This window comes from Globicephala melas, chromosome 20 (genome assembly GCF_963455315.2).
Source record: "Globicephala melas chromosome 20, mGloMel1.2, whole genome shotgun sequence".
NCBI classification, from domain to species: Eukaryota; Metazoa; Chordata; class Mammalia; order Artiodactyla; family Delphinidae; genus Globicephala; species Globicephala melas.
The window spans coordinates 2,972,487-2,993,394 of record NC_083333.1 but is presented as its reverse complement, the minus strand read 5'-3'; the positions used below and the strand labels follow the sequence as shown (position 1 = coordinate 2,993,394).

General features: G+C 46.9%; 2 protein-coding genes across 4 annotated transcripts in view; one reads left to right on the top strand and one right to left on the bottom strand.

Moving 5' to 3' along the window:
- Nucleotides 1-862: 862 nt before the first annotated feature.
- Nucleotides 863-5,683, bottom strand: TEFM (transcription elongation factor, mitochondrial). The gene is made up of 4 exons (XM_030862122.3): nucleotides 5,620-5,683; nucleotides 3,917-4,380; nucleotides 2,630-2,779; nucleotides 863-1,795 (listed from the first exon to the last, which is right to left on the bottom strand). Exons 1-4 carry the CDS (start codon nucleotides 5,648-5,650, stop codon nucleotides 1,358-1,360), a joined length of 1,083 nt encoding a protein of 360 aa, XP_030717982.1. The 5' UTR covers nucleotides 5,651-5,683; the 3' UTR covers nucleotides 863-1,357.
- Nucleotides 5,684-5,761: 78 nt separating this feature from the next.
- ADAP2 (ArfGAP with dual PH domains 2) overlaps nucleotides 5,762-20,908 on the top strand; it is a 39,621-nt gene continuing 24,474 nt past the window's right edge. For 2 of the 3 annotated variants that reach the window (XM_070044439.1, XM_030862124.3), the window contains exons 1-5: nucleotides 14,970-15,164; nucleotides 16,031-16,161; nucleotides 17,568-17,659; nucleotides 18,791-18,870; nucleotides 20,012-20,124. In XM_070044439.1, coding sequence (XP_069900540.1) covers nucleotides 15,071-15,164; nucleotides 16,031-16,161; nucleotides 17,568-17,659; nucleotides 18,791-18,870; nucleotides 20,012-20,124 — 510 coding nt within the window. In that variant the 5' untranslated portion in view covers nucleotides 14,970-15,070. Of the gene's footprint in view, nucleotides 5,937-14,969; nucleotides 15,165-16,030; nucleotides 16,162-17,567; nucleotides 17,660-18,790; nucleotides 18,871-20,011; nucleotides 20,125-20,908 lie in introns of those variants that run through there. The other variant, XM_070044440.1, reaches the window with a different exon arrangement.

The window sequence follows — 20,908 nt, the reverse complement described above, 5'->3', positions numbered from 1 at the left end:
CACGTATACAGTCACATATGTAGAGATTTACATGTGCACGGCCACAGTCTAGAGTGTACATCAGACTGCCTAGGGAGTTGGAGGTGCTGGAAGGGAGGACTTCTATGTATTTTATAGATTTCTGATTATTTGAATTTTTTTTTCCCAACAAGTATATTTCACTTTTAGATTAAAGGAAAGAAAAGACTTAATGTTTGACATCAGAGAGACTTGGGTTCAGTATAGGTGAGATATAATGAGGGCCTGAACTAAGGCAAATCTAATGGAAATGGAGAGATGTGGGGAAAAAAGTGCTACTTTTCTCAAAAGATGGTCTGTTAAGTAAAATATTTCAAAGTTTAGGGCTTCCCTGGTGGCGCAGTGGTTAAGAATCCTCCTGCCAATGCAGGGGACACGGGTTCGAGCCCTGGTCCGGGAAGATCCCACATGCCACAGAGCAGCTAAGCCCGTACACCACAGCTACAGAACCTGCTCTCTAGAGCCCACGAGCCACAACTACTGAGCCCGTGTGCCACAACTACTGAAGGCCGCACACCTAGAGCCCGTGCTCCGCAACAAGAGAAGCCACTGCAATGAGAAGCCCACGCACCACAACGAAGAGTAGCCCCTGCTCGCTGCAACTAGAGAAAGGCCCGCGCACAGTAACGAATACTCAATGCAGACCCCAAAAAAAAAATTTCAAAGTTTAAAAATGAGCCTATTGAGCTTCCCTGGCATTCCAGTGGTTAAGACTCCACACTTCCACTGTAGGGGGTACAGGTTCAATCCCTGGTTGGGGAACTAAGATCCTGCATGCTGCATGGTGCAGCCAAAAAAAAAAAAAAAAAAGCCTATTAAACAAAGCTTATTTGTTTGGGGCTTAATAGATTGAGCTGATGAAAACTCCCTTCTGGAGGCAGTGCATCAAACCACATTGTACTTTCAGAGTAAGAAGAGGATTCTACAAGCTGTGTATTCAGTTATATTTAGCTTTATTCCCATGATGAGCACCATCCAGAAAAATCATTATTCCCTATTTTAACAGTATGAAAATAATGCAAATCCTTTAGTAGAGATGGCATTTGCCTTTCAAGGAAGATAACTTTGTTTCTTGTTTTGGATGTTTAGGGAACATCTTATTTTTTAACGCTTAAACCCAAAAGGCACAGAATATCATATTTATTGATTTAGCCTTGGTTTATTATTGTGTAAACCACTCAGTAGCCAAAAGTCTGACTTGAAACATCGAAATACACTCAAACTTATGTTTTCTTCTCCATTAACACGGATGTTCAAAACAGTTGGTTTTAAAACTTCAGACCTAATAAATATAAATTAATATGACATTAAGAACATGTAACATACTAACCTCAGAATTTTAAGATTCAGTATTAAAAACTGCCAATTCATAAAAGGCAATAGCTTGTAATAATGAATCATATAACTCTTCTACCCTGTATTGTTCAGTAGATGAAAACATCTGTCTGTAGTGGACTATCTTATCTAGTGGGAAGAATACCCGAGGCTCTTCTTTCAGTACAGACTCTGAGAGGAGCTGCTTCACTACCTCTTTTCCACTAGTCCGTGTGTCACCAATCATGAGTTCAAAGTGCTTCCCCACTGCATTTCGATTCATGCTCAGCACCTGATGATGGCCATCCTGGGTAAAAGTTGTATTCAGCAAGGCATACAGCATGGCTTCCATGATATGAAAATGTAATAGTATAGGAAACAGAGATGAGTTCTGAAATGAAGGTCCTGTTTTCTCCAGGACATAGAAGTCGGCTTTAGGCATCTTTGAAATAACTGAAGAAATCTTTTTTTTTTGGGTGGGGGGGGGGAAGGAGGGAAGATAAAATAAGTGAACAGAAATAATTCATTAAGTTTTATTGTTTGGGCCCCCTCTCTGTCCCACTTCTACTTTTTAAATATATAACTTACATAATATTGCTATTGACAATTTTGAAGTAATTGAAAAAGCATTTTATGAAGGGGTCAGGACAGCCAAGTTCTTTCTAGTAGGAACAAGCTGAGCTAAAACAAGTCACTTAATCCTCCTAATTACTAGTTTCTTCATCTGTACAATGGGCTTCATAATTCCTAAAAACTATATTGGCTTTAAGATTAGACACAATTGTCTTATTTAGCTTTTAAAAAATTCTAGGGTAGAGTATAGGGTTGGAATAACTAGCCTAGAATCAATCACCTCTGCAACTGACTAATCACATCATATACTTGATCGAACCAGTTTTCATAGATATAATCAGGATGATCATTACTTACTGCCCATCTCACCAGGTTTTGAAGACTAAATGAGACAATAAGTAATAGTGTTTGAAGAATAAGCTTTATAAAAATAAAAATAAGAAAAAAGAATAAGCTTTATAAATATGGTAATGAAGTTTCTTAACATTTAGAGTAATATACTTTATCACTGATTTTCTCAGGATCTGCCTTTGATTCATAAGGCATTTCTTAAAATAAATGATTCAATTTTAAAAAAATCATAAGTGATGGAAAATACAGGAATGGGTGAATAATAAGTACCCAAAGAAAATCCATCCTTACTATCTTATTTCATTCCTTTTAGGACTAAAAGACTACACAAGGAGCTCTAGCAGGTAGGGATTTGGAGGTGTAACTGCCTTACCTCTTCTAAATAGACCGACGATAGGTATGTTCCTTTCATCAATCGGCAGTATTCAGTTTGCTGCCAGTCCAGCACTGCCAGTTTACGATCAAGGTGAGCCCAGGCAATTCTTCGAGTACCAGAAACAATGGATACAATACTATTAATTGCCTAGAACAAAAAAGGCTGGTTTAATTACAAGTGTAAACATTTTAACAGATGTAAAATTTAAGATACAAACTCAGAAATCCAAATTAGTTTATTAATAGAAATATATTTACAGTTTATAAACTAAGAATTGTTAAAGAGTAATTATTATTAAAAGGTAACCAGTAGCAGTCTTTTACTTGTTAAACAGAACTTTTACTTGTTCTCAGCAACTAGCTCAAAGTAGGCATTCAAACATTCAGATGTTGCTGGGGAATGTGCTAGATACTGGGAAACAAGGGACATAACCATATATTATAAGAAATGCCACCATACAAGTTACACTGTAGAGAGGAGGAATGGTCAGGAAGACTTATTGGAGGACTAGGAGAATGAGTAAAATGGTAAACGGGGAGTTATTTCACCCAGATGTCTGCAAATACAGGCTGACACCTCTCACTCAGGCAGTGGAATAAAGAGTGCAAGTGGGAAAAGGGCAGAGGGGTAGGCAAATTTCTGCAAAAAGTAACTTCCTTTATCCTGAGAGCTACAGGGAGCCACCAAAGCATACAACATTCAGGTGTAACACGAGATATACATTTCAGAAAGAACATGGACAGCTGTGTGGAAGATGACGGGAGGCATCTAGACTAGAGGTGGGGATTTGTGTTAGGTACCTGTTGCACGACAAAGTACTAAGAATCTAGGTCACAGTGAAGAAGCACAAGAAACAGATCAGAAGTAATAGGAGTAGAATTAATATGTGAGATGAAGGAGGAGCCTAGGAAAACAGCCATATATCTTCTCAACATTCCTCCTAAGTAAGTCTTGCCCAGACCTACTTCTCTACATCCACTGTCCTTTCTTCCTATAATGCCTTCCTCTTCCTGCTAGCCTAGTTAGCTCTCCATGATCCAGGCTGAGTTCTTCTAGTAAAGATTCCCCAACCCACAGATCTCTCCTCTAAATTGCCAATTTACTACCTGTACATCTCATTCTTTGAGAATAACCATATAATAGATTATCTATTTATATGTGTATCTCTGGGCCCACCAACTAAACTATAATCTGCCTGAAGAACCCCGTCTTGGTGCCCAGAATAGTGCTTTGGTTCTCAAATATTTAGGCAGTATAAGACGCATTAAGAAAAAAAGAGTATACCTTAAGTCTCTCTCTTCCTATTTCTGGTTTGATGAGCTTTCTCAAGAGCCGATTTTCCTGTAACTTCCTTTTTTTCCCTCCAGTCTCTGGATTAAGAATGGAGTTACAAACTTGAATGGTGGTTTTATACTGGAACAAGGGCACATTCATTAAACTCTCCAAATTCTGAAATGGCCCAAACTTTTCTCTGTGCTCTACAATACTGAGGGACTTTTTTCCACGAAGCAATGTGAAAGCTTCAAGTTCTTTATTAGACGCTGTATTCAACACATGCAAGATGGAAGCCTGCTGTTCTGAAGAGAAGAGCTTGTCAAGTGCCTTTCCAGACTCCTTTGCGTTTTCATCAGAAAAATCAACATGGGGAATAATTTTCTTTGGTGCAGTGGATTTTTTCCGACAGCAGGAATTATGTAGGCCCTGGAATAAGGAGAACCCTAATGGAACTGGAAAACATCTCCACCTCCCTGAAAGGAAATTTTAGCAAAATGTAAGTTGAGACGTCTTAGTTCCTTTTAGCGTTAGTTGTGGCCTAACCAGAGCCTTTGCAAAGTGACATTGACTTTCCTATAATTTAACAACTAGTGGGGCTTCCCTGGTGGCGCAGTGGTTAAGAATCCGCCTGCCAATGCAGGGACCAAGGGTTCGAGCCCTGGTCCGGGAAGATCCCACATGCCGCGGAGCAACTAAGCCCGTGTGCCACAGCTACTGAGCCTGCGCTCTACAGCCCGCGAGCCACAACTACTGAAAACCGCGTGCCTAGAGCCCGTGCTCCACAAAGAGAGAAGCCACCGCAATGAGAAGCCCGCCCACCACAACAAAGAGTGCCCCCCGCTCACCACAACTAGAGAAAGCCCGTGCGCAGCAACGAAGACCCAACGCAGCCAAATAGAAAGAAAGAACTAGTGGATCATATCCATAAGAGATATCTTCTGATTTCTATGGATAACGCCTAGGTTTTACTACCTAGAAATCTTATTTTATGTCCAAGAAGCATGTATTTAAAAAATGATTTCAACTGCTTAACGTTTTTGAAGTTTTTAACCTTAGAGAAATCTTTTTCCAATTAATAGATCTTTTAAACAATATTTATCTTCAATAGTTTCTTTCTCATCCAGTGGAACCAAATAAAACTAAATTTTAGGGAATTCTCTGGCGGTCCAGTGGTTTAGGACTTGGTGCTTTCACTGCCAGGGCCAGGGTTCAATCCCTGGTGGGGGAACTAAGATCCCGCAAGCCACATGGCTCAGCCAAAAATAAAGAGAAAAACCAAATTTTATACGTTTATAATAAATGTTTTAGCTGAGTGGTAGGTTTAAGGGCGTTTTTTATTTTCTTTTGTACACTTTTCAAGATTTCTACCATGACTATATTTCTACAAAGAAGAAAAACCATATAAAGAGCAACTTTGTAAAACCAATGGAAACTTTGACATTGCGGCCACAGAACAATAACGCATCCAGAAGCAAGCAAGCAGCCGTTGGACTCTGAACCCTCCGCCCTCGGCGCAGTCCGAGGAGTCGCTCGTGGACCCCTAACCCAGGGAAGAAAGCACAATCGCTCCTAGGCTCGGCGACCAGAACCGCCCCGTCAACTCAGCGGGGACTCCAAGAAGGAGACCTGGACACGGGACCCAAGGGGGAAATACTCCAGGACCAGGGGCTAATGTCAGACGGGAGATTCACCCAGTATTGCAGGCACCCTACCTCCCGCCAAGAGGAGACTAGGGACGTTCATCTTCCACGTTAAAGCAGTAGAGTCCCGCCCCCGTCTTCCTCCACTAACTTCCGGTTCCTGCGTGCTTCGCCCAAAAGCGCCCGGCCTTTCAGTAGAAAGGTTCCAGCGGAAACAGCGTGCCGGCCGGCCCGAGGTTGTTCCCGCTGGGCTGTTGGCAGCCGCTCCGCTGCGCCTCTGGGCAGACGCCGGCCGGGATTGTGCCGGGATCCGGAGCCCCCGGGTGCGCCGCAGGCTCCTTCCACTGCATCCGGGAAACGGCCTCGCCCTCTCCGGCCCGTGACTGCCGGTGAGCAGAATGTCTGGGAAGAGAACGCCTGGGCGGGTTTTAGCCTGTAGTTGGCAAGATCCCTCCTCTGGGGAGACTCTCTGGGTTTATTATCTAGGCATACAGATTGATGAGCTCCTATTGGGGCCCCGCCTAGAGTCTGGTGGGGGAGCGTGGGCAGGAACATACATAACCAAATCACCAGGCAAAATGGAATAACTGGGACAGGTGCGAGGTGGTGTTTCAGGAGCTCAAGGGGGGAACTGTGTGAAGGCAGACTTCAAGGAAGGGAGAGGTAGGAAGAGGTGGCTTTGACACTGGGCCTCGAAGGTATCCTATTTGGAAGAGATGGAGGCAGCCGAGGCTGGCTCCAAATTTGGCTGGGCCTCGAATGCAGAATGGATCAGCTGAATAGTTCCATGAGGTAATTCGAAACCACCGGGGCTTTTGTAGAGTCAGATTTGAGGTGTGTTTCTAAACATTTGGGCATATGTCGAAGTGTGAGGCTGGATTGGAGGTAAAGAGCCTAGTAGCAAAGTGTATTTGGAAGCTAGTGTATCTTCTCAAGGGACAGGCAACCATAAGGAATTGAACCTGGGAGGCTGTGTGATCAGGCCACTCAGGATGGCTGTTCTCTTGCTCTCTGTACATACCCTGCTGGAACAGTCCCTGCTTCTCCTACACCCTACTCAGGTGGCTGACCTTCGCTCCTAATCAGGGAGCCTAATCAGTAAATGCCTTTGTACTTGCCCCCGGCCCCTGCTAGTGATTTTTCTAATCTATAGCCCAAAACATCTCCACTGGGATAGTTTATCAAAGGGTCAGTGAGGGGCTGTGCTCCTCTGCTGGTTTCCCTGGTAACCAATGTACCCACCTGACGTCATTTCCCTCTATAACTGGTAACCTCTCCCCCCCCCCCCCCCCCCGCACCCAATGAAGACTGCTACCATGTCCTGCCCTCCACCATGTGGGGCTGCTCCAGAACCCTTTTGCTTCATATGTGTAAGATCCCTTATCCATTAAACCATTGATGTCTCTGTTGCTAACTCTGGGTTCTTTCAGGAAAGATGGGACGACTTTAGCTAATTTTGTGAAAAACAGGGAAGTCAGGAGGGCGGTGGCTTTGGGAGGGAAAGATGGTGTGTTTGCGTTTTTATGAGGCAGTAGTGTCTGTGTAGCTACTGTCCAGGAGGTGGTGGAGATGTGGCCAGTTATAAGTACTCATGAGAATTCTAAGATTCTTGCCAATTTCTGCGGAACTTAGGAATCCAACACAAAATAAAGCCAACTTTTTGTGCAAAATTCTCCAAATCAATGGGAAATAATTTCCTTTTAACTCCAAGGCTTATTCCACTTAATGAGGTGTTAGTGAGTTGAAATGTATCCCTCAAAAAAGATTGTGGCCTTATTTGGAAAGAGGGTCATTGCAAACAATCAGTTAAGATTAAAATGCTGTCACACTCCAGGGGGTGGGGGGCAGCTAATCTGATATGACTGGTGTCCTTATAAGAAGAGGACCCTGTGAATGCAGGTGAAAATGGGGGTGGAGTTTAGAATGATGCATCTACAAGCCAAGGCCAAGGGTCATCAGCAGGTCACACACACCACAAGCTGGGAGACAGGCATGGTGCAGATTTGCCTGCAGAAGGAACCAACCCTGCTTGCATCTTGATTTCAGGCTTCTGGGCTCCAGAACCGTGAAAGAATACATTTCTGTTGTTTTAAGCCACGCAGTTTATGGTGATTTGTTACAGCAGCCCTAGAAAACCAATACACGAGGCCATACGGAACACTGGTGATTGATGCTTTCTGAGATGCTGTGGTTCACTGGCAAGATACAACAAATGACTTGCTATCTGCACAACTTAGACAGTTTCTCATCCCCTCTGAACCTCAGCTTCCTCATTTGTGAAATGGAGGTAACGGTACCTGCCTCACACCGCCAGGAAATCCTGCTGAGAGGATTTCTCGTTAGAGACTGGATGCAGAGAGCCTGGCATAGAATAAGTGTTCAGTAAATGTTACTTCCCCTATTAAACTTTCATCTCTTCTTTGGAGCTGATTATTAATGACCTTGAGGGGAAACTCCCTCATTCCTCAGAGCATTCATTCAGAATTACTTTGACAAGAGCCTGGAAGTAGTAAGAGGCAACCACTACGCATGATTTACTGTAAATCAGAATCAGTGGGTTCAAAATGAAAGTCATCATCTTCCCCAGAAACTAGCCCCTCACTTCCCTGTTTTTGTTGCCCAGATACAGATAGCCCTGGCCCTTCCCATGCCTGTGTCTAGCCCGTTATCTAGTTCCTGTGTTTTCAAAACTTTTTTGAACGTGACCCAGGACACATTGATGATGTACGTGTGAAACAAAAGCTTTATTTAAAAATACTTGTACCAACAAGGACCTACTGTATAGCACAGGGAACTTTACTAAGTATTTTGTAATAACCTATAATGGAAAAGAATCTGACAAAGAACATATATATATATATATATATATATATTTAACTGAATCACTTTGCTGTATGCCTGAAACTAACACAGCATGGTAAATCAACTATATGTCAATTTAAAAAAAGAGAGAGGGGCTTCCCTGGTGGTGCAGTGGTTAAGAATCAGCTTGCCAATGCAGGGGACATGGGTTTGATCTCTGGTCTGGGAAGATCCCACATGCCACGGAGCAACTCAGCCCATGTGCCACAACTACTGAACCTGTACTCTAGAGCCCGTGAGTCACAACTACTGAGCCCACATGCCACAACTACTGAAGCCTGCACACCTAGAGCCTGTGCTCTGCAACAAGAGAAGCCACCGCACTGAGAAGCCCGCGCACCTCAATGAAGAGTAGCCCCCACTTGACGCAACTAGAGAAAGCCCGCATGCAGCAACAAAGACCCAAAGGGGCCAAAAATAAATTAAAAAATAATAAGATTTTTAAATAAATAAATAGACAAATAGGTGAATTCCATCAGATTCTTCTGCATGACTATTTGAGCTTCCCCTGTTACACATGCCTGCCCGTTATTTCTTTCCTTCAGAAAGGAAAACACTTCCAACAAGGACCTACTGCATAGCACAGGAACTATATTCAATATTTTGTAATAACCTATAAGGGAAAAGAATCTGAAAAAGAACATATATATATTTACTTACATATATGTATAAATGAATTGCTGTGCTGTACACCTGAAACTAACATGATATTGTAAACCAACTGTACTTCAATTTTTAAAAATTTTGTTAAAAAGAGCAACCTAGGGCTTCCCTGGTGGCGCAGTGGTTGAGAATCTGCCTGGTAATGCAGGGGACACGAGTTCAAGCCCTAGTCTGGGAGGATCCCACATGCCGCAGAGCAACTAGGCCCGTGAGCCACAACTACTGAGCCTGCGCATCTGGAGCCTGTGCTCCGCAACATGAGAGGCCACGATAGTGAGAGGCCCGTGCACCGCGATGAAGAGTGGCCCCTGCTTGCCACAACTAGAGAAAGCCCTCGCACAGAAACGAAGACCCAACACAGCAAAAATAAATAAATAAAATAATAATTACATCTGCAAACATCCTTTAAAAAAAAAAAAGAGCAACCTAAATGTCCATCAGCAGAGGAATAGATAAAGAAGATGTGGTACATATATACAGTGGAATATTACTCAGACATAAAAAAGAACAAAATAATGACATTTGCAGGAACATGGATGGGCTTAGAGATTGTCATACTGAGTGAAGTAAGACATAGACACTGAAAGACAAATATCATATGATATCGCTTATATGTGGAATCTAAAAAAATCATATAAATGAACTTATTTACAAAACAGAAGTAGAGTCACAGATGTAGAAGACAGACTTATGGTTACCAGGGGATAAGGGGGGGGAGGGATAAACTGGAGATTGGGATTGACGTACACACTACATATATAAAATAGATAACTAATAAGAACCTACTGTATAGCACAGGGAACTCAATACTCTGTAATGGCCTATATGAGAAAAGAATCTAAAAAATGAGTGGATATATGTATACATATAACTGATTGACTTTGCTGTACAACTGAAACTAACATAACTGTAAATCAGCTATACTCCAATAAAAATTTTAAAAAAAAATTTTTAAAGAAAGGAAAACACTTTTGTGACCTCAAGTCCTCTCACTTTATTGTTTATTTTTTTTACCCCCACTCATTTCTTCATTTATTTCACAAATATTTATCAAATCCCTGTGTTGCTGCAGACAGTTGCCGGGGATAAAATGGAGGGCACACTGACGTGGCCCTGTCTTCACGAAGCTTAGAGGAGTGAGGGAGACCAACTACAGTAGATTGTGGTGCTTGAAAATACAGTGTTAAAGAGGGAAAATACAGCGTTAAAGAGGGAAAAGGCTTTGGGCACAAAGTTACTCACTACGGTGTTATGTATAACAGTGAAAAATCAGTCACCATCTATGTATCCAACAACAAAGAAATACATATACCCCATGGACGATTACATAGCTATTAAAATGATGTCATGCATAGAGAATGGACTTGAGGACATGGGGAAGGGGAAGGGTAAGCTGGGATGAAGTGAGAGACATATATACATTGACATATATACACTACCAAATGTAAAATAGATAGCTAGTGGGAAGCAGCTATGTAGCACAGGGAGATCAGCTCGGTGCTTGTGACCACCCAGAGGGGTGGGATAGGGAGGGTGGGAGGGAGATGCAAGAGGGAGGGGATATGAGGATATAGGTATACATATAGCTGATTCACTTTGCTACATAGCAGAAACTAGCACAACATTGTAAAGCAATTATACTCCAATAAAGATGTTAAAAAAAATGATGTCATGAAGCATCTATAGTAATATGATAAGAGATATAATGTAAAGAAATTTTTAAAAGGATATAAAATTGTATGAAAAATATGGTCCCAATGATCAAAAGATGTATAAAAGACCAGAAGGAAATTTATGAAATATTAATCAATATTAGTGGTAGGACCATTAAAAAAACACCATTAGGTTGAACTGCATGACATTACTACTTTTGTAAGTCAACTTTATACATTTCAACATAATATTTTGTTGAAAAGGGCTCAAGATGAACTTGGATTTGAATCCCAGCTCCAGTACTCTGTATCATCCAGTATGTATCATCTCAGTTGTGTAACTGTGTACAAATTCACTTAGATTCTCTCTCGGGGCCTCAGTTGCCTCATCTATAAAATGGGCATAAAAATAATCTACACCTCAGGGTTTTATTGAAGAGCAAATGGAATAATGCCCATAAGGGGCCTGACATACAGCAATCCCTGAATAAATGGTAGCCATAACAGTGGGTGGCGTTTTCTTTCTTCTTTATTGTATTTTCCAAATTTCCTATAATTATAGTTTTTAAAATTCTGTAACTAATAAACATAATTATTTAAAATTTCCAAGGGGTTGTGGTCTAATCTGTGGGGATCTTGAGCCCAGTCCAGAGCTGGGAATGTGGTTGAAGGTTTTCTTCTAGTCCTGCTGTGGCTGGGCTCAGCTCGACAGAGACAGTGACCCCGGGAGCAGGGCTGATGTTTGTGCTCTGAGGGATCCTGGGAGCTTTATTTACAGAGGACACCCTGTCCCAGGGCCCGACTGCCCCCTCACCCAGCAGCTGCCGTATGGACTGAGCCCTCGAGGGAGGCTGCCTCTGCCCGATCCCAGTACTCGGTGTCCGCTGGGTCAAGACATCCTTTGGCACAGAGTTCTTCCCTTAGAAGCAGCTCCTGGTTCCCGAATACAGAGCTGAGCTAGACTTTGATCATGTCCAGTCCCCACGAGGGGGCTACAGAGTCTCTCTTTGTGGCAATGAAAAAGGTTTGGAAATAAATAGTGGTGATGGTTGCACAGCATCGTGAATGTAATGAATGCCACTGAATTGTACACTTTAAAATGGCTAGAATGGCCAATTTTATTTATTTAAAAAATTTATTTATTTATTGGCTGCGTTGGGTCTTCGTTGCTGTGCGCGGGCTTATCATTGCAGTGGCTTCTCTTGTTGCGGAGCACGGGCTCTAGGCACGCGGGCTTCAGTAGTTGTGGCTCGAGGGCTCTAGAGTGCAGGCTCAGTAGTTGTGGCGCACAGGCTTAGCTGCTCCGCAGCATGTGGGATCTTCCCGGACCAGGGCTTGAACCCATGACCCCTGTATTGGCAGGTGGATTCTTAACCACTGAGCTCCCAGGGAAGTCCCTAAATGGCCAATTTTATGTTATAGAGATTTTGCCACAATATTTTTAAAAGTGAAAAAAAATCCAGTTATGGGAAGAGGACTAAAGGGAGAGCAGCCTTGTCCTGTGGGGTTTGCCAGACACCACAATAGAAGACCTGGATGTAAGCCCCTGTTCCCACCTTTGTTTGGCTATGATTAGGGTACCTTAACCTCTCATCCTCCATGAGGATAACAGGCTGCTCTCAGAGGGCTGTCATGGAACTCAAGTGTGATCAAATGGTGTGAAAGTCTCTGTAAAAACACTCAATATTTGTTAATTAGCATTATCCCTCTCCCTCTCCCCTCTCCCCAAAGAAAGAAAGAAGGAAAGAAAGAAACCCATCACCATGGGGACTTCCCTGGTACTCAGTGGTTAAGAATCCCCCTGCCAATGCAGGAGTCACGGGTTTGAGCCCTGGTCCGAGAAGATCCCACATGCCGCTGAGCAACTAAGCCCGTGCGCCACAACTACTGAGCCTGAGCTCTAGAGCCCACGAGCCACAACTACTGAGCCCGTGTGCTGCAACTACTGAAACCCGCGCGCCTACAGCCCGTGCTCCGCAACAAGAGAAGCCACCGCAATGAGAAGCCCGCGCAACGCAACGAAGAGGTGCCCCCGCTCGCGGCAACTGGAGAAAGCCTGCGTGCAGCAACGAAGACCCAACGCAGCCAAAAATAAAATAATAAATAAATTTAAAAAAAAAAAGAAACTCATCACCAACAAAGTTTAACAGTACCGCTTTTTGTTTGTTTTTGTTTCTTTTGTTTGTTTTTGGCAAACCTTGAGGCTTGAGATTCTGGTGTTTTTTGTTTGTTTGTTTGTTTTGTTTGTTTTGTCTTTAGTTTTAGTTATTTTTTTGGCCACACCGCGGCATGTTGGATCATAGTTCTCCAACCAGGGATCGAACCCGCGCCCCCTGCAGTGGAAGTGCAGAGTTTTAACCACCGGACCGCCAGGAAAGTCCCTTGAAATTCTGTTAAATAGAAACTTCCAGAAATAAGGACGGGAAGAGAAGAAACTAAAGGAACCTCTCAATCTCTTGCTTCTCACCGTGAAGGAGATGATATATTTTCCCTTGGGTTGGCTTTTTTGGGACCTCCAGGGAGGGGACGCTGAATCTCAAGGTGTAAAGAGAGCAGCTCAGCGGGACAAAGGCACCCAAGAAGCTCCCCAACATCACTCTTCTGCCCTGGCAGCGGAGAAATGATGTCCTTTGCCTGTCCCCTCTTCGTCCCCCACTTCCCCCCTCGCCTTGCCTTCATACCTTAGGTTGCCTTTCCCAGATTTCTCCTGGGAGATTTATTTCTGTCCCTTTTTTCATCTAAAGCAGCGGAAATGAATCATCTTTCGGCCTGTTTGGTAAACAACCCCTTGCCCTCTGACCCCTCTCCGGGCTCTCTCCCTGGTCCCTCTGGAGAGGTTCCTAGGCTAGTCCTCACCCCCACAGTCAAGACCCTCCTTGGTGCTTACTCTTGGTAATGTCCCCTTCCCCCAGGGCCTGGAGGCTTGACCTCCTCCACCCGGGGGAAGATGGGAAATGACACAGAGCATTCCAACGGATGATCCCATGAGCTGACCAGAGGGGCAGGGGAAGCAAGGGAGCCACTGTGTTTTGAGGGCTTTGTGTGCCACGTCCTGGCTCATCTCAATGACCCTATTAGGTGATCTCTCGACCCTCGTTTTACAGATGAGGTGTCCAAGGCTCAGAGAAGTGAAGGAACTTGCCCAAGGCCACACAGCTGGTCAGTGATGAAGCCAAGATTCAAAGTCTGGATTCCTGAATTCATTCCATTATACCATGCTGCCCTATGTGTTCGCATGTGTATATGCATGTGTGTTGAATTGGGGATGCTGGCAGATCAGGTGCAACCCACCAGAATGGAAACCTAAGATGATGTGCATTAAGCCTTATGCATATGACAGATATTTGCCTACAGAGGGGATGGCAAGTGTGCACAGTGTGTGCCTTACCAGGAGTCTGTGGATCACTGAGGATGGGGTCAAAGAGGGACAGAGATGGGGGAGGGGGATTCACGAAATGCCCAGATTCAAGACCACCTAAGCCCTGCCCACACCTCATGGTGATGGAACTTCACAGATAGAAATGCCCAGCAGTGCCCCTATTGGTGAAGCCACACTTCCTGGGGGACACAGTCATGCGACTATTTATTAGACTTCTAAAAATGTGCAGGTGCTTTTTCTAGGAGCTGTGTGGGATACAGAAGTAAATCTTCTGACATCAGAGTATCTAGTGTGCGCATGTGTGTGTGTTGGGAGGGGAGGAGGAATTAACATAAATATATAAATAACTGTAATGCAAGATCGGTAGAAAATGCTCAGGGCCAAAGGGTGAAATGGATCCAATAACGGTTGGTATTCTAGCAAGACCAGAAGCTGGAGAGATTACTCCAGGCTAGGGATCAAGGAGGGCTTCCTGAGGAGGTGGCATATGAATGTCTCAAAGTCTCTGAGTAGATGTAGGATCTATAATACTTCAGGAGAACGCTTTAACAGAAGTTAGATCCTTTTTAATTTGCCAAGGACATATGCCCTTATTCCTCTTTTACAGAGGTGTAAACTGAGGCCCAGAGAGGTTGACCAGGTTGTCCACAGTCACAACGCTAGCCAGTGGCGGTCCAGGATTTGACCTCGGTCCAGGGTGACCGACTCCAAACCCTGCTCTGGGTCCCTGCCGGGCGGGCGTGCGCCTTAGAGAGGAACGCAGCCCGCAAACAGGACGTGCCGGGGGCGGGACAGAGGGTCCAGGAGGGGCGGGGCTTAAAGTCCTGAGGGGCGGGACAGGCGGCGCGGGCGGGCTAGAGGCGCCGGGTTTGCGTCCCGCTCCACCTGCGGGCGAAGGCGCTGACCATGGGCGGCCGCAGGCCGGGGGGCGGCCGGACTGACCCCTGCTGAGCCCGCGGGGCCGGCCATGGGCGACCGCGAGCGCAACAAGAAGCGGCTGCTGGAGCTGCTGCGGGCGGCAGGCACTGGCAACGCGCACTGCGCCGACTGCGGGGCGGCAGGTAAGGGCGCGGCGGCGCGTGCAGTCCGGAACGTGGGACCGGCCCCCGGCCCGCCGGCCCCCTTCTCTCCCTTCAGGCCCGGGCCGGTCCAGGACTCCCGCTGGATCCGCGCGTGACCCTTATATCACCTTCGAACCCGGGCCCCCGGCAGCCCTCTCCTCGGCCAGTACCGCTCCCACTCGAACCCGGCCGGGCCGCCTGTTCTCCCCACTCTGGACCTCGACACTAGATCCCGGCCCCGGGTGCCCTGACCATTCTACTCACCTCCACTGCCAGACACCCTATTCACCCGGACCACGGTCCTTGACGTCTTCATTCCGGACCCAGCCACTTCCCACACGCTCGGATCCAAACATCCTACACACCAGGGATCCCAAACCCCGGACCCAGTTCTGCCCTGATGGTCCAGTGCCCCTTCCCCACCCGCCCCGGACGTCCCCAGGGTCCTCCCACGTTCCTGCTCCACAGCACTCCGACCTTGTGGACCCCGAGCGTCCCTGACTCCGACTTCCCCACCCGCAGCTCCCCAGCCAGGCGCCTCGGTGCCGGTCCCTTCCTCCGCGCTCTCCTCTAGGTTCCTCGGAGTCCTGACACTTCCACATCGCGCCCGCCTCAGCCTCTCGCCCCCATCCTCCTCGGGACTCCTTCCAAGATCTTCATCCTGGCCGCCGCCGCGCCAGGGCCAGTGGGCTGACCAGAGGGTTTCATGCTGATCTTAGTTCATCCAAGGCGGGGAGGCTAAGAGAGGAGTCATGGGCTGAGCTGGACACCTCCCCAGGCTAACTGCCAAGCCCTGCCTCTCCCGGCGCCCCCTGCCCAACCCTGGTTTCTTCACCCAGCTCCCCTCCTGTCCTCTTGTCCCACAGATCCCGACTGGGCCTCTTACAAGCTGGGCATCTTCATCTGTCTGAACTGCTCCGGAGTCCACCGCAACTTCCCAGACATCAGCAAAGTGAAATCTGTGAGACTTGACTTCTGGGACGACAATATTGTGGAGGTAGCAAGGGGCGCAGGTGGAGAGCATTGGAACAGTAGAACTGGGGTGGAGGCAGTGGGCAGGGCGCTCCCATTCTACAGGGAAGGAAACTGAGGCCAAGAGAGGGGCGATAAGGAGCCAATTAGACTTGCCTTAGACGAGGCCCTGAGTTCAAATCCTAGCTCCATCACTTGCTTACTTACTAGCTATGAGGCCAAGAGAAGGGCAATAAGGAGCCAATTAGACTTGCCTTAGACGAGGCCCTGAGTTCAAATCCTAGCTCCATCACTTGCTTACTTACTAGCTATGAGGCCCTGAGCCTCCTATTTAATGCTGGTTGTGAACCCTTTCCATATCCGTGTTATAAAGATACCCCTTCATAGGGCTGCTGTAAGGATTAAATGCAGGCTCAAGGCAGGTACAAAGTAAATAGTCAATTAACAGCTGCTGTTCTCATTCGCTGAAATCCTGGACTATAACAGAAGTATCCTGATTCATGGTACATAGTCCTCCTCCAGTCCCCCTAGCCAGGGAGGGGACCACTTTTTTCTCCTGACCTAAAAAGATGGAGGACACCTGCAGCCCAGATAACACCATTCTGGCCAGGAAACCTTCAGAGAGCAGGCGGTACTAAACTGGGCTGCTCTTTTGAGATCCAAAGCCCATGCAAATCCCACGACACAGCCAAGTGGCCACTGGGGAAGGGGAGAATAGGGTTCCCACTGCCCAAGGGACATGGATTAAAACCCTGATTTTTTTCCACACATGCCCTCACCCCAGATATGCCACTGCTGTTACTGAGTGCTGTTGGCCAGGGCCACTCCTGGCACATCTGCCTCTGGGTCTCTTGGGTGCCAAAGGCCCCCAGTGATCTTCCTGACCTACATACTCTATGGGGCGAGCACTGAACTTCTTCCATCCTCCAGCTCCATCTATCTCCTGAGGACTTGCAGGGGCTGCTGCTGGTGGTCCTGGCCATCTGTGGAGGGGGTGGGAGAAAGAACATGAGCTTTGGAGTTAGACAGGTCTGGGTTCAAATCCCAGCTCTCCACTGACTAGCTGTGTCACCTTGGGTAAGTCACCTAACCTCTCTGAGCCTCAGTGTCCTCACCTCTAAAACGGGGGTGGTAATATTACAATGGTTGAGCGGATCGAATGAACTAATGCAGGAGAGCTGTAAAGTGCTCTGCCTGTATGAAGCATGGTTGTTACAGCACCTCATTGCTCCAAGTTGGGGCTTCCCAGCAGCACAGATGACCAAGCTGGGTGGGGTGGCGGGGAGGAGGGGAAATGTGTCAAACTCCGGGAGGAGTGTCTCCTGACTCAGCCCAGGAGCCAGTGAGAACAGTGGCCTTCAGAGTAGACCGTGGTTTCATTTCACGTTTTTTCAAGTTCTAACATTACCCCAAGTTGCTGTTGTCTTGCAGTTTATGACCCACAATGGGAACCTCCGAGTGAAGGCCAAGTATGAAGCCAGAGTCCCTGCTTTCTACTATATCCCCCAGGCCAACGACTGCATGTGAGTGCATGATTTCCTGGTTCCCCCCCACCCCCGCTCCCACCACTACCCCATCTCCTGTGTGGTGGTCTCTTCTACAGACATGCCCAGCAGGTGGAGCCAGGAAAACGTTTGGTACTGTCATGGAGAGCACACAGACCTGATGAAAGCCCCTCTCCACCTTCACAGCTTGGGTTGTCACTTGCCCCCTCTGGGACTCAGTTTCCACAGCTGTGAAATGGGGCATTTTCTTTAGGATCTGTCCCTTTGCCTCGATGTTCTCATAGCCTACAGGTGATAACTAACTTGATTAAGAAGCCGCCGGTATTTTAGCAGAACAAATGTGTTTCAGCTATTATACTTTCTACGGAGTCCCACCTGAGCTGTCCCACCTGAGCTCAATGTTGCTCCAAAAGAGCTGCTTAGGCCCCACCTAAGCACTTACCATGTGCTCTGCACAGTACAAGCCACTTTGTATGCATTTAAACCTCTCAACAACCCTCACGGGTAGGTAGGTATAATATTATTGGCATACTCCCCAAGTTCAGAGGAGTTAAGTAACTTGCCCTTGGTCACACAGTGGATAAATGGTAGAGTGGGACCAGGTCCCAGGTGGCCAGACCCTAAGACCGCTGCTCTGTCCAGTGTAGCATGCTCAGATCTCATGGGTGGGCCACAGGAAGAGGCTCTTGGACTGTGCTGGCTTAAGCTCATGAACACACAGTGGGATGTGGCAGAGTAGATGGTCCAGGGGAGCTGTTATCTGTCTCATTGACCTAGAGGGCTGAGGCTGAGGTTGGAATAGTATAGTGGTGTGCATATAGCCCACTGGGGGAGATATTTCCCCCTGGGGAGACACTGGCAATGTCTGAAGACATTTTGGGGTTTCACAACTGGGGAGGGGGTGCCACTGGCATCGAGGGGGTGGAGGATGAGCAGAGATACTGCTAAACATCCTACAAAGCACGAGGCGTCCCCCCACCACTAAGAATTACCGGGTCCCAAATGTTAATAGTACCCAGGCAGAGAATCCCTGGCTAGCCTGAGCAGGCAGCTGCTGTGATGCTCCCATCCTCAGCTGCGGGGTCTCAGAAAGTTGCCATGGGAAGAGGATGCATCAGACACAGCTGCCTAAAGAGTCTCTCTTTTTAGGGTCTTAAAGGAGCAATGGATTCGAGCGAAGTATGAGAGACAGGAGTTTATGGCTGAGGGGAAAACCATCTCACCCCCAGGTAAAGTTATTTTCATCATCTTTTGAGGGCTAGTTCTGATGAGTTCTAGAAAACAAAGTGCCTGAGTATTAGGAACAAGGTCAGCAGAGATATACCTGCCACCCTTGCTCTGGCCACAGAGGCCAAGTTGTGGGTTCCTCTGTCTCTGAAATAGCAACACATCGGCTGGTGGGGTTTTATGGTCTGACTGGCCGAGAAACACATTCGTCTCAGGTCCTTGCAGGGCCACAGGGTGTATAGAGTCTTCAGTATAAATTGCAAAAAGACTCACCCACCGGGCAGACCAGGAAGAAATAAGACACCCTGCTTCTGGCTAACGTAACCCCTGGTGTGGCACAAGCCTCGGGAAGGCGCATGGACTGGATTTCACCTCCCTTCCCGCCTTTGTGCAGGGCACAACCTCATCGGTGGCCCTGAACCTGTGGCAGTTTCTGCCCTGCTACTCTGAGTCCAAGTTGACACTGACCCAGAGAGCAAAGTATACAAAACTGCTCTTTGAGGACCAGAGGCAGCCAGTGCTCAGCTCTCCTAGTGGCCAGGAGCACAGAGGGCATTCATTATTCCCACACTCTGGAGAGTGTCATTAGGCTGATGTCAACGTGAAGTTGGGCCTCCTTCAGAATCAATCCAGTTTCTTAGGATTTAGCCCACTTATTTTATTTTTATTTTTTTGTGTGTGATAGGCGGGCCTCTCACTGTTGTGGCCTCTCCTGTTGCGGAGCACAGGCTCCGGACGCGCAGGCCCAGCGGCCATGGCTCACGGGCCCAGCCGCTCCGTGGCATGTGGGATCCTCCCGGACCGGGGCACGAACCCGTGTCCCCTGCATCGGCAGGCGGACTCTCAACCACTGCGCCACCAGGGAAGCCCAGGATTTAGCCTACTTAGAGTTTACTGTGTCTTCTTAGGAAACAGCCAAGGAAGAAAGTTGAGGGTAGCCCAACTGAAATCATACAACATTGCAAATTTGGCCCCAGACAGGACCCCCATGTCCTGCAGCTGAAATAGCTAAATTAGATCCTAGACATTTTAGCAGCAGGTGAGAGGTTCATTCCACCCCTGAGACCATACTGTATGGGGTTCATGAGTTGCTTGTTTGTCTTGAAGCCGTGAGTGTTCACTCTTTCTCATCCTTGGTGGAAGGTAACCGAGAAGGGTTCCTATGGAAGCGGGGAAGGGACAACGCACAGTTCCTGAAAAGGAGGTTTGTGCTCCTGGCAAGAGAAGGCCTCCTGAAGTACTACACTAAAGAAGAGGTAAGTCTTCTCTTATTCCTCCCAGAGCGCTGGCTCTCACCCCACTCAGGTCTACATTTTTATTTATTTATTTTATTTTTGGCTGCTTTGGGTCTTCGTTGCTGCACGCGGGCTTTCTCTAGTTGCGGTGAAGGGAGGCTACACTTTGTTGTGGTGCGCGGGCTTCTCATTGCAGTGGGTTCTCTTGCTGCGGAGCACGGGCTCTAGATGCGTGGACTTCAGTAGTTGTGGCACATGGGCTTCAGTAGTTGTGGCATGTGGGCTTCAGTAGTTGTGGCTTGTGGGCTGTAGAGTGCAGGCTCAGTAGTTGCTGTGCACGGGCTTAGTTGCTCTGCGGCATGTGTGGTCTTCCCAGACCAGGGCTCGAACCCATGTCCCCTGCACCGGCAGGCGGATTCTTATCCATTGTGCCACCAGGGAAGTCCCAGGTCTACATTTTGATCAATAGTGCCTGGTCTTGTGTATGAGCTCAGCCACTGAGACTTAGGTACCACACGCTGCTACTTTTCCTTGTTATACAATCCATCCAGTCCACTAAAAAGCACACCTTCTCTTCATCTAGAATGGGCTTAGACTGGTCCATGATTAAGCCTTTGATGATCACTTGATTTTTACTTCATTTGTTTATGTACTTAAGAAATATTTATTGAGCACCTACTATGCTAGACCTTATTCCAGGAACTGGGGATACAGCGATAAACTAAGCGAAGTTCCTGTTCTCCTGGGGCTTCCATTCTAGTGGATGGAGACAGGTGTAACCAAAACATACATCAATACATAATCT

What these genes read in the sequence shown, in the direction of transcription:
- TEFM (XM_030862122.3), bottom strand. Translation starts at nt 5,650, where the DNA reads ATGAACGTCCCTAGTCTCCTCTTGGCGGGAG. An exon ending in TAGTCTCCTCTTGGCGGGAG is followed by an intron (nt 4,381 to 5,619) that starts GTAGGGTGCCTG and finishes ATTTCCTTTCAG; the next exon opens with GGAGGTGGAGATGTTTTCCA. An exon ending in CGTCGGTCTATTTAGAAGAG is followed by an intron (nt 1,796 to 2,629) that starts GTAAGGCAGTTA and finishes CAAAAAAAAAAG; the next exon opens with ATTTCTTCAGTTATTTCAAA.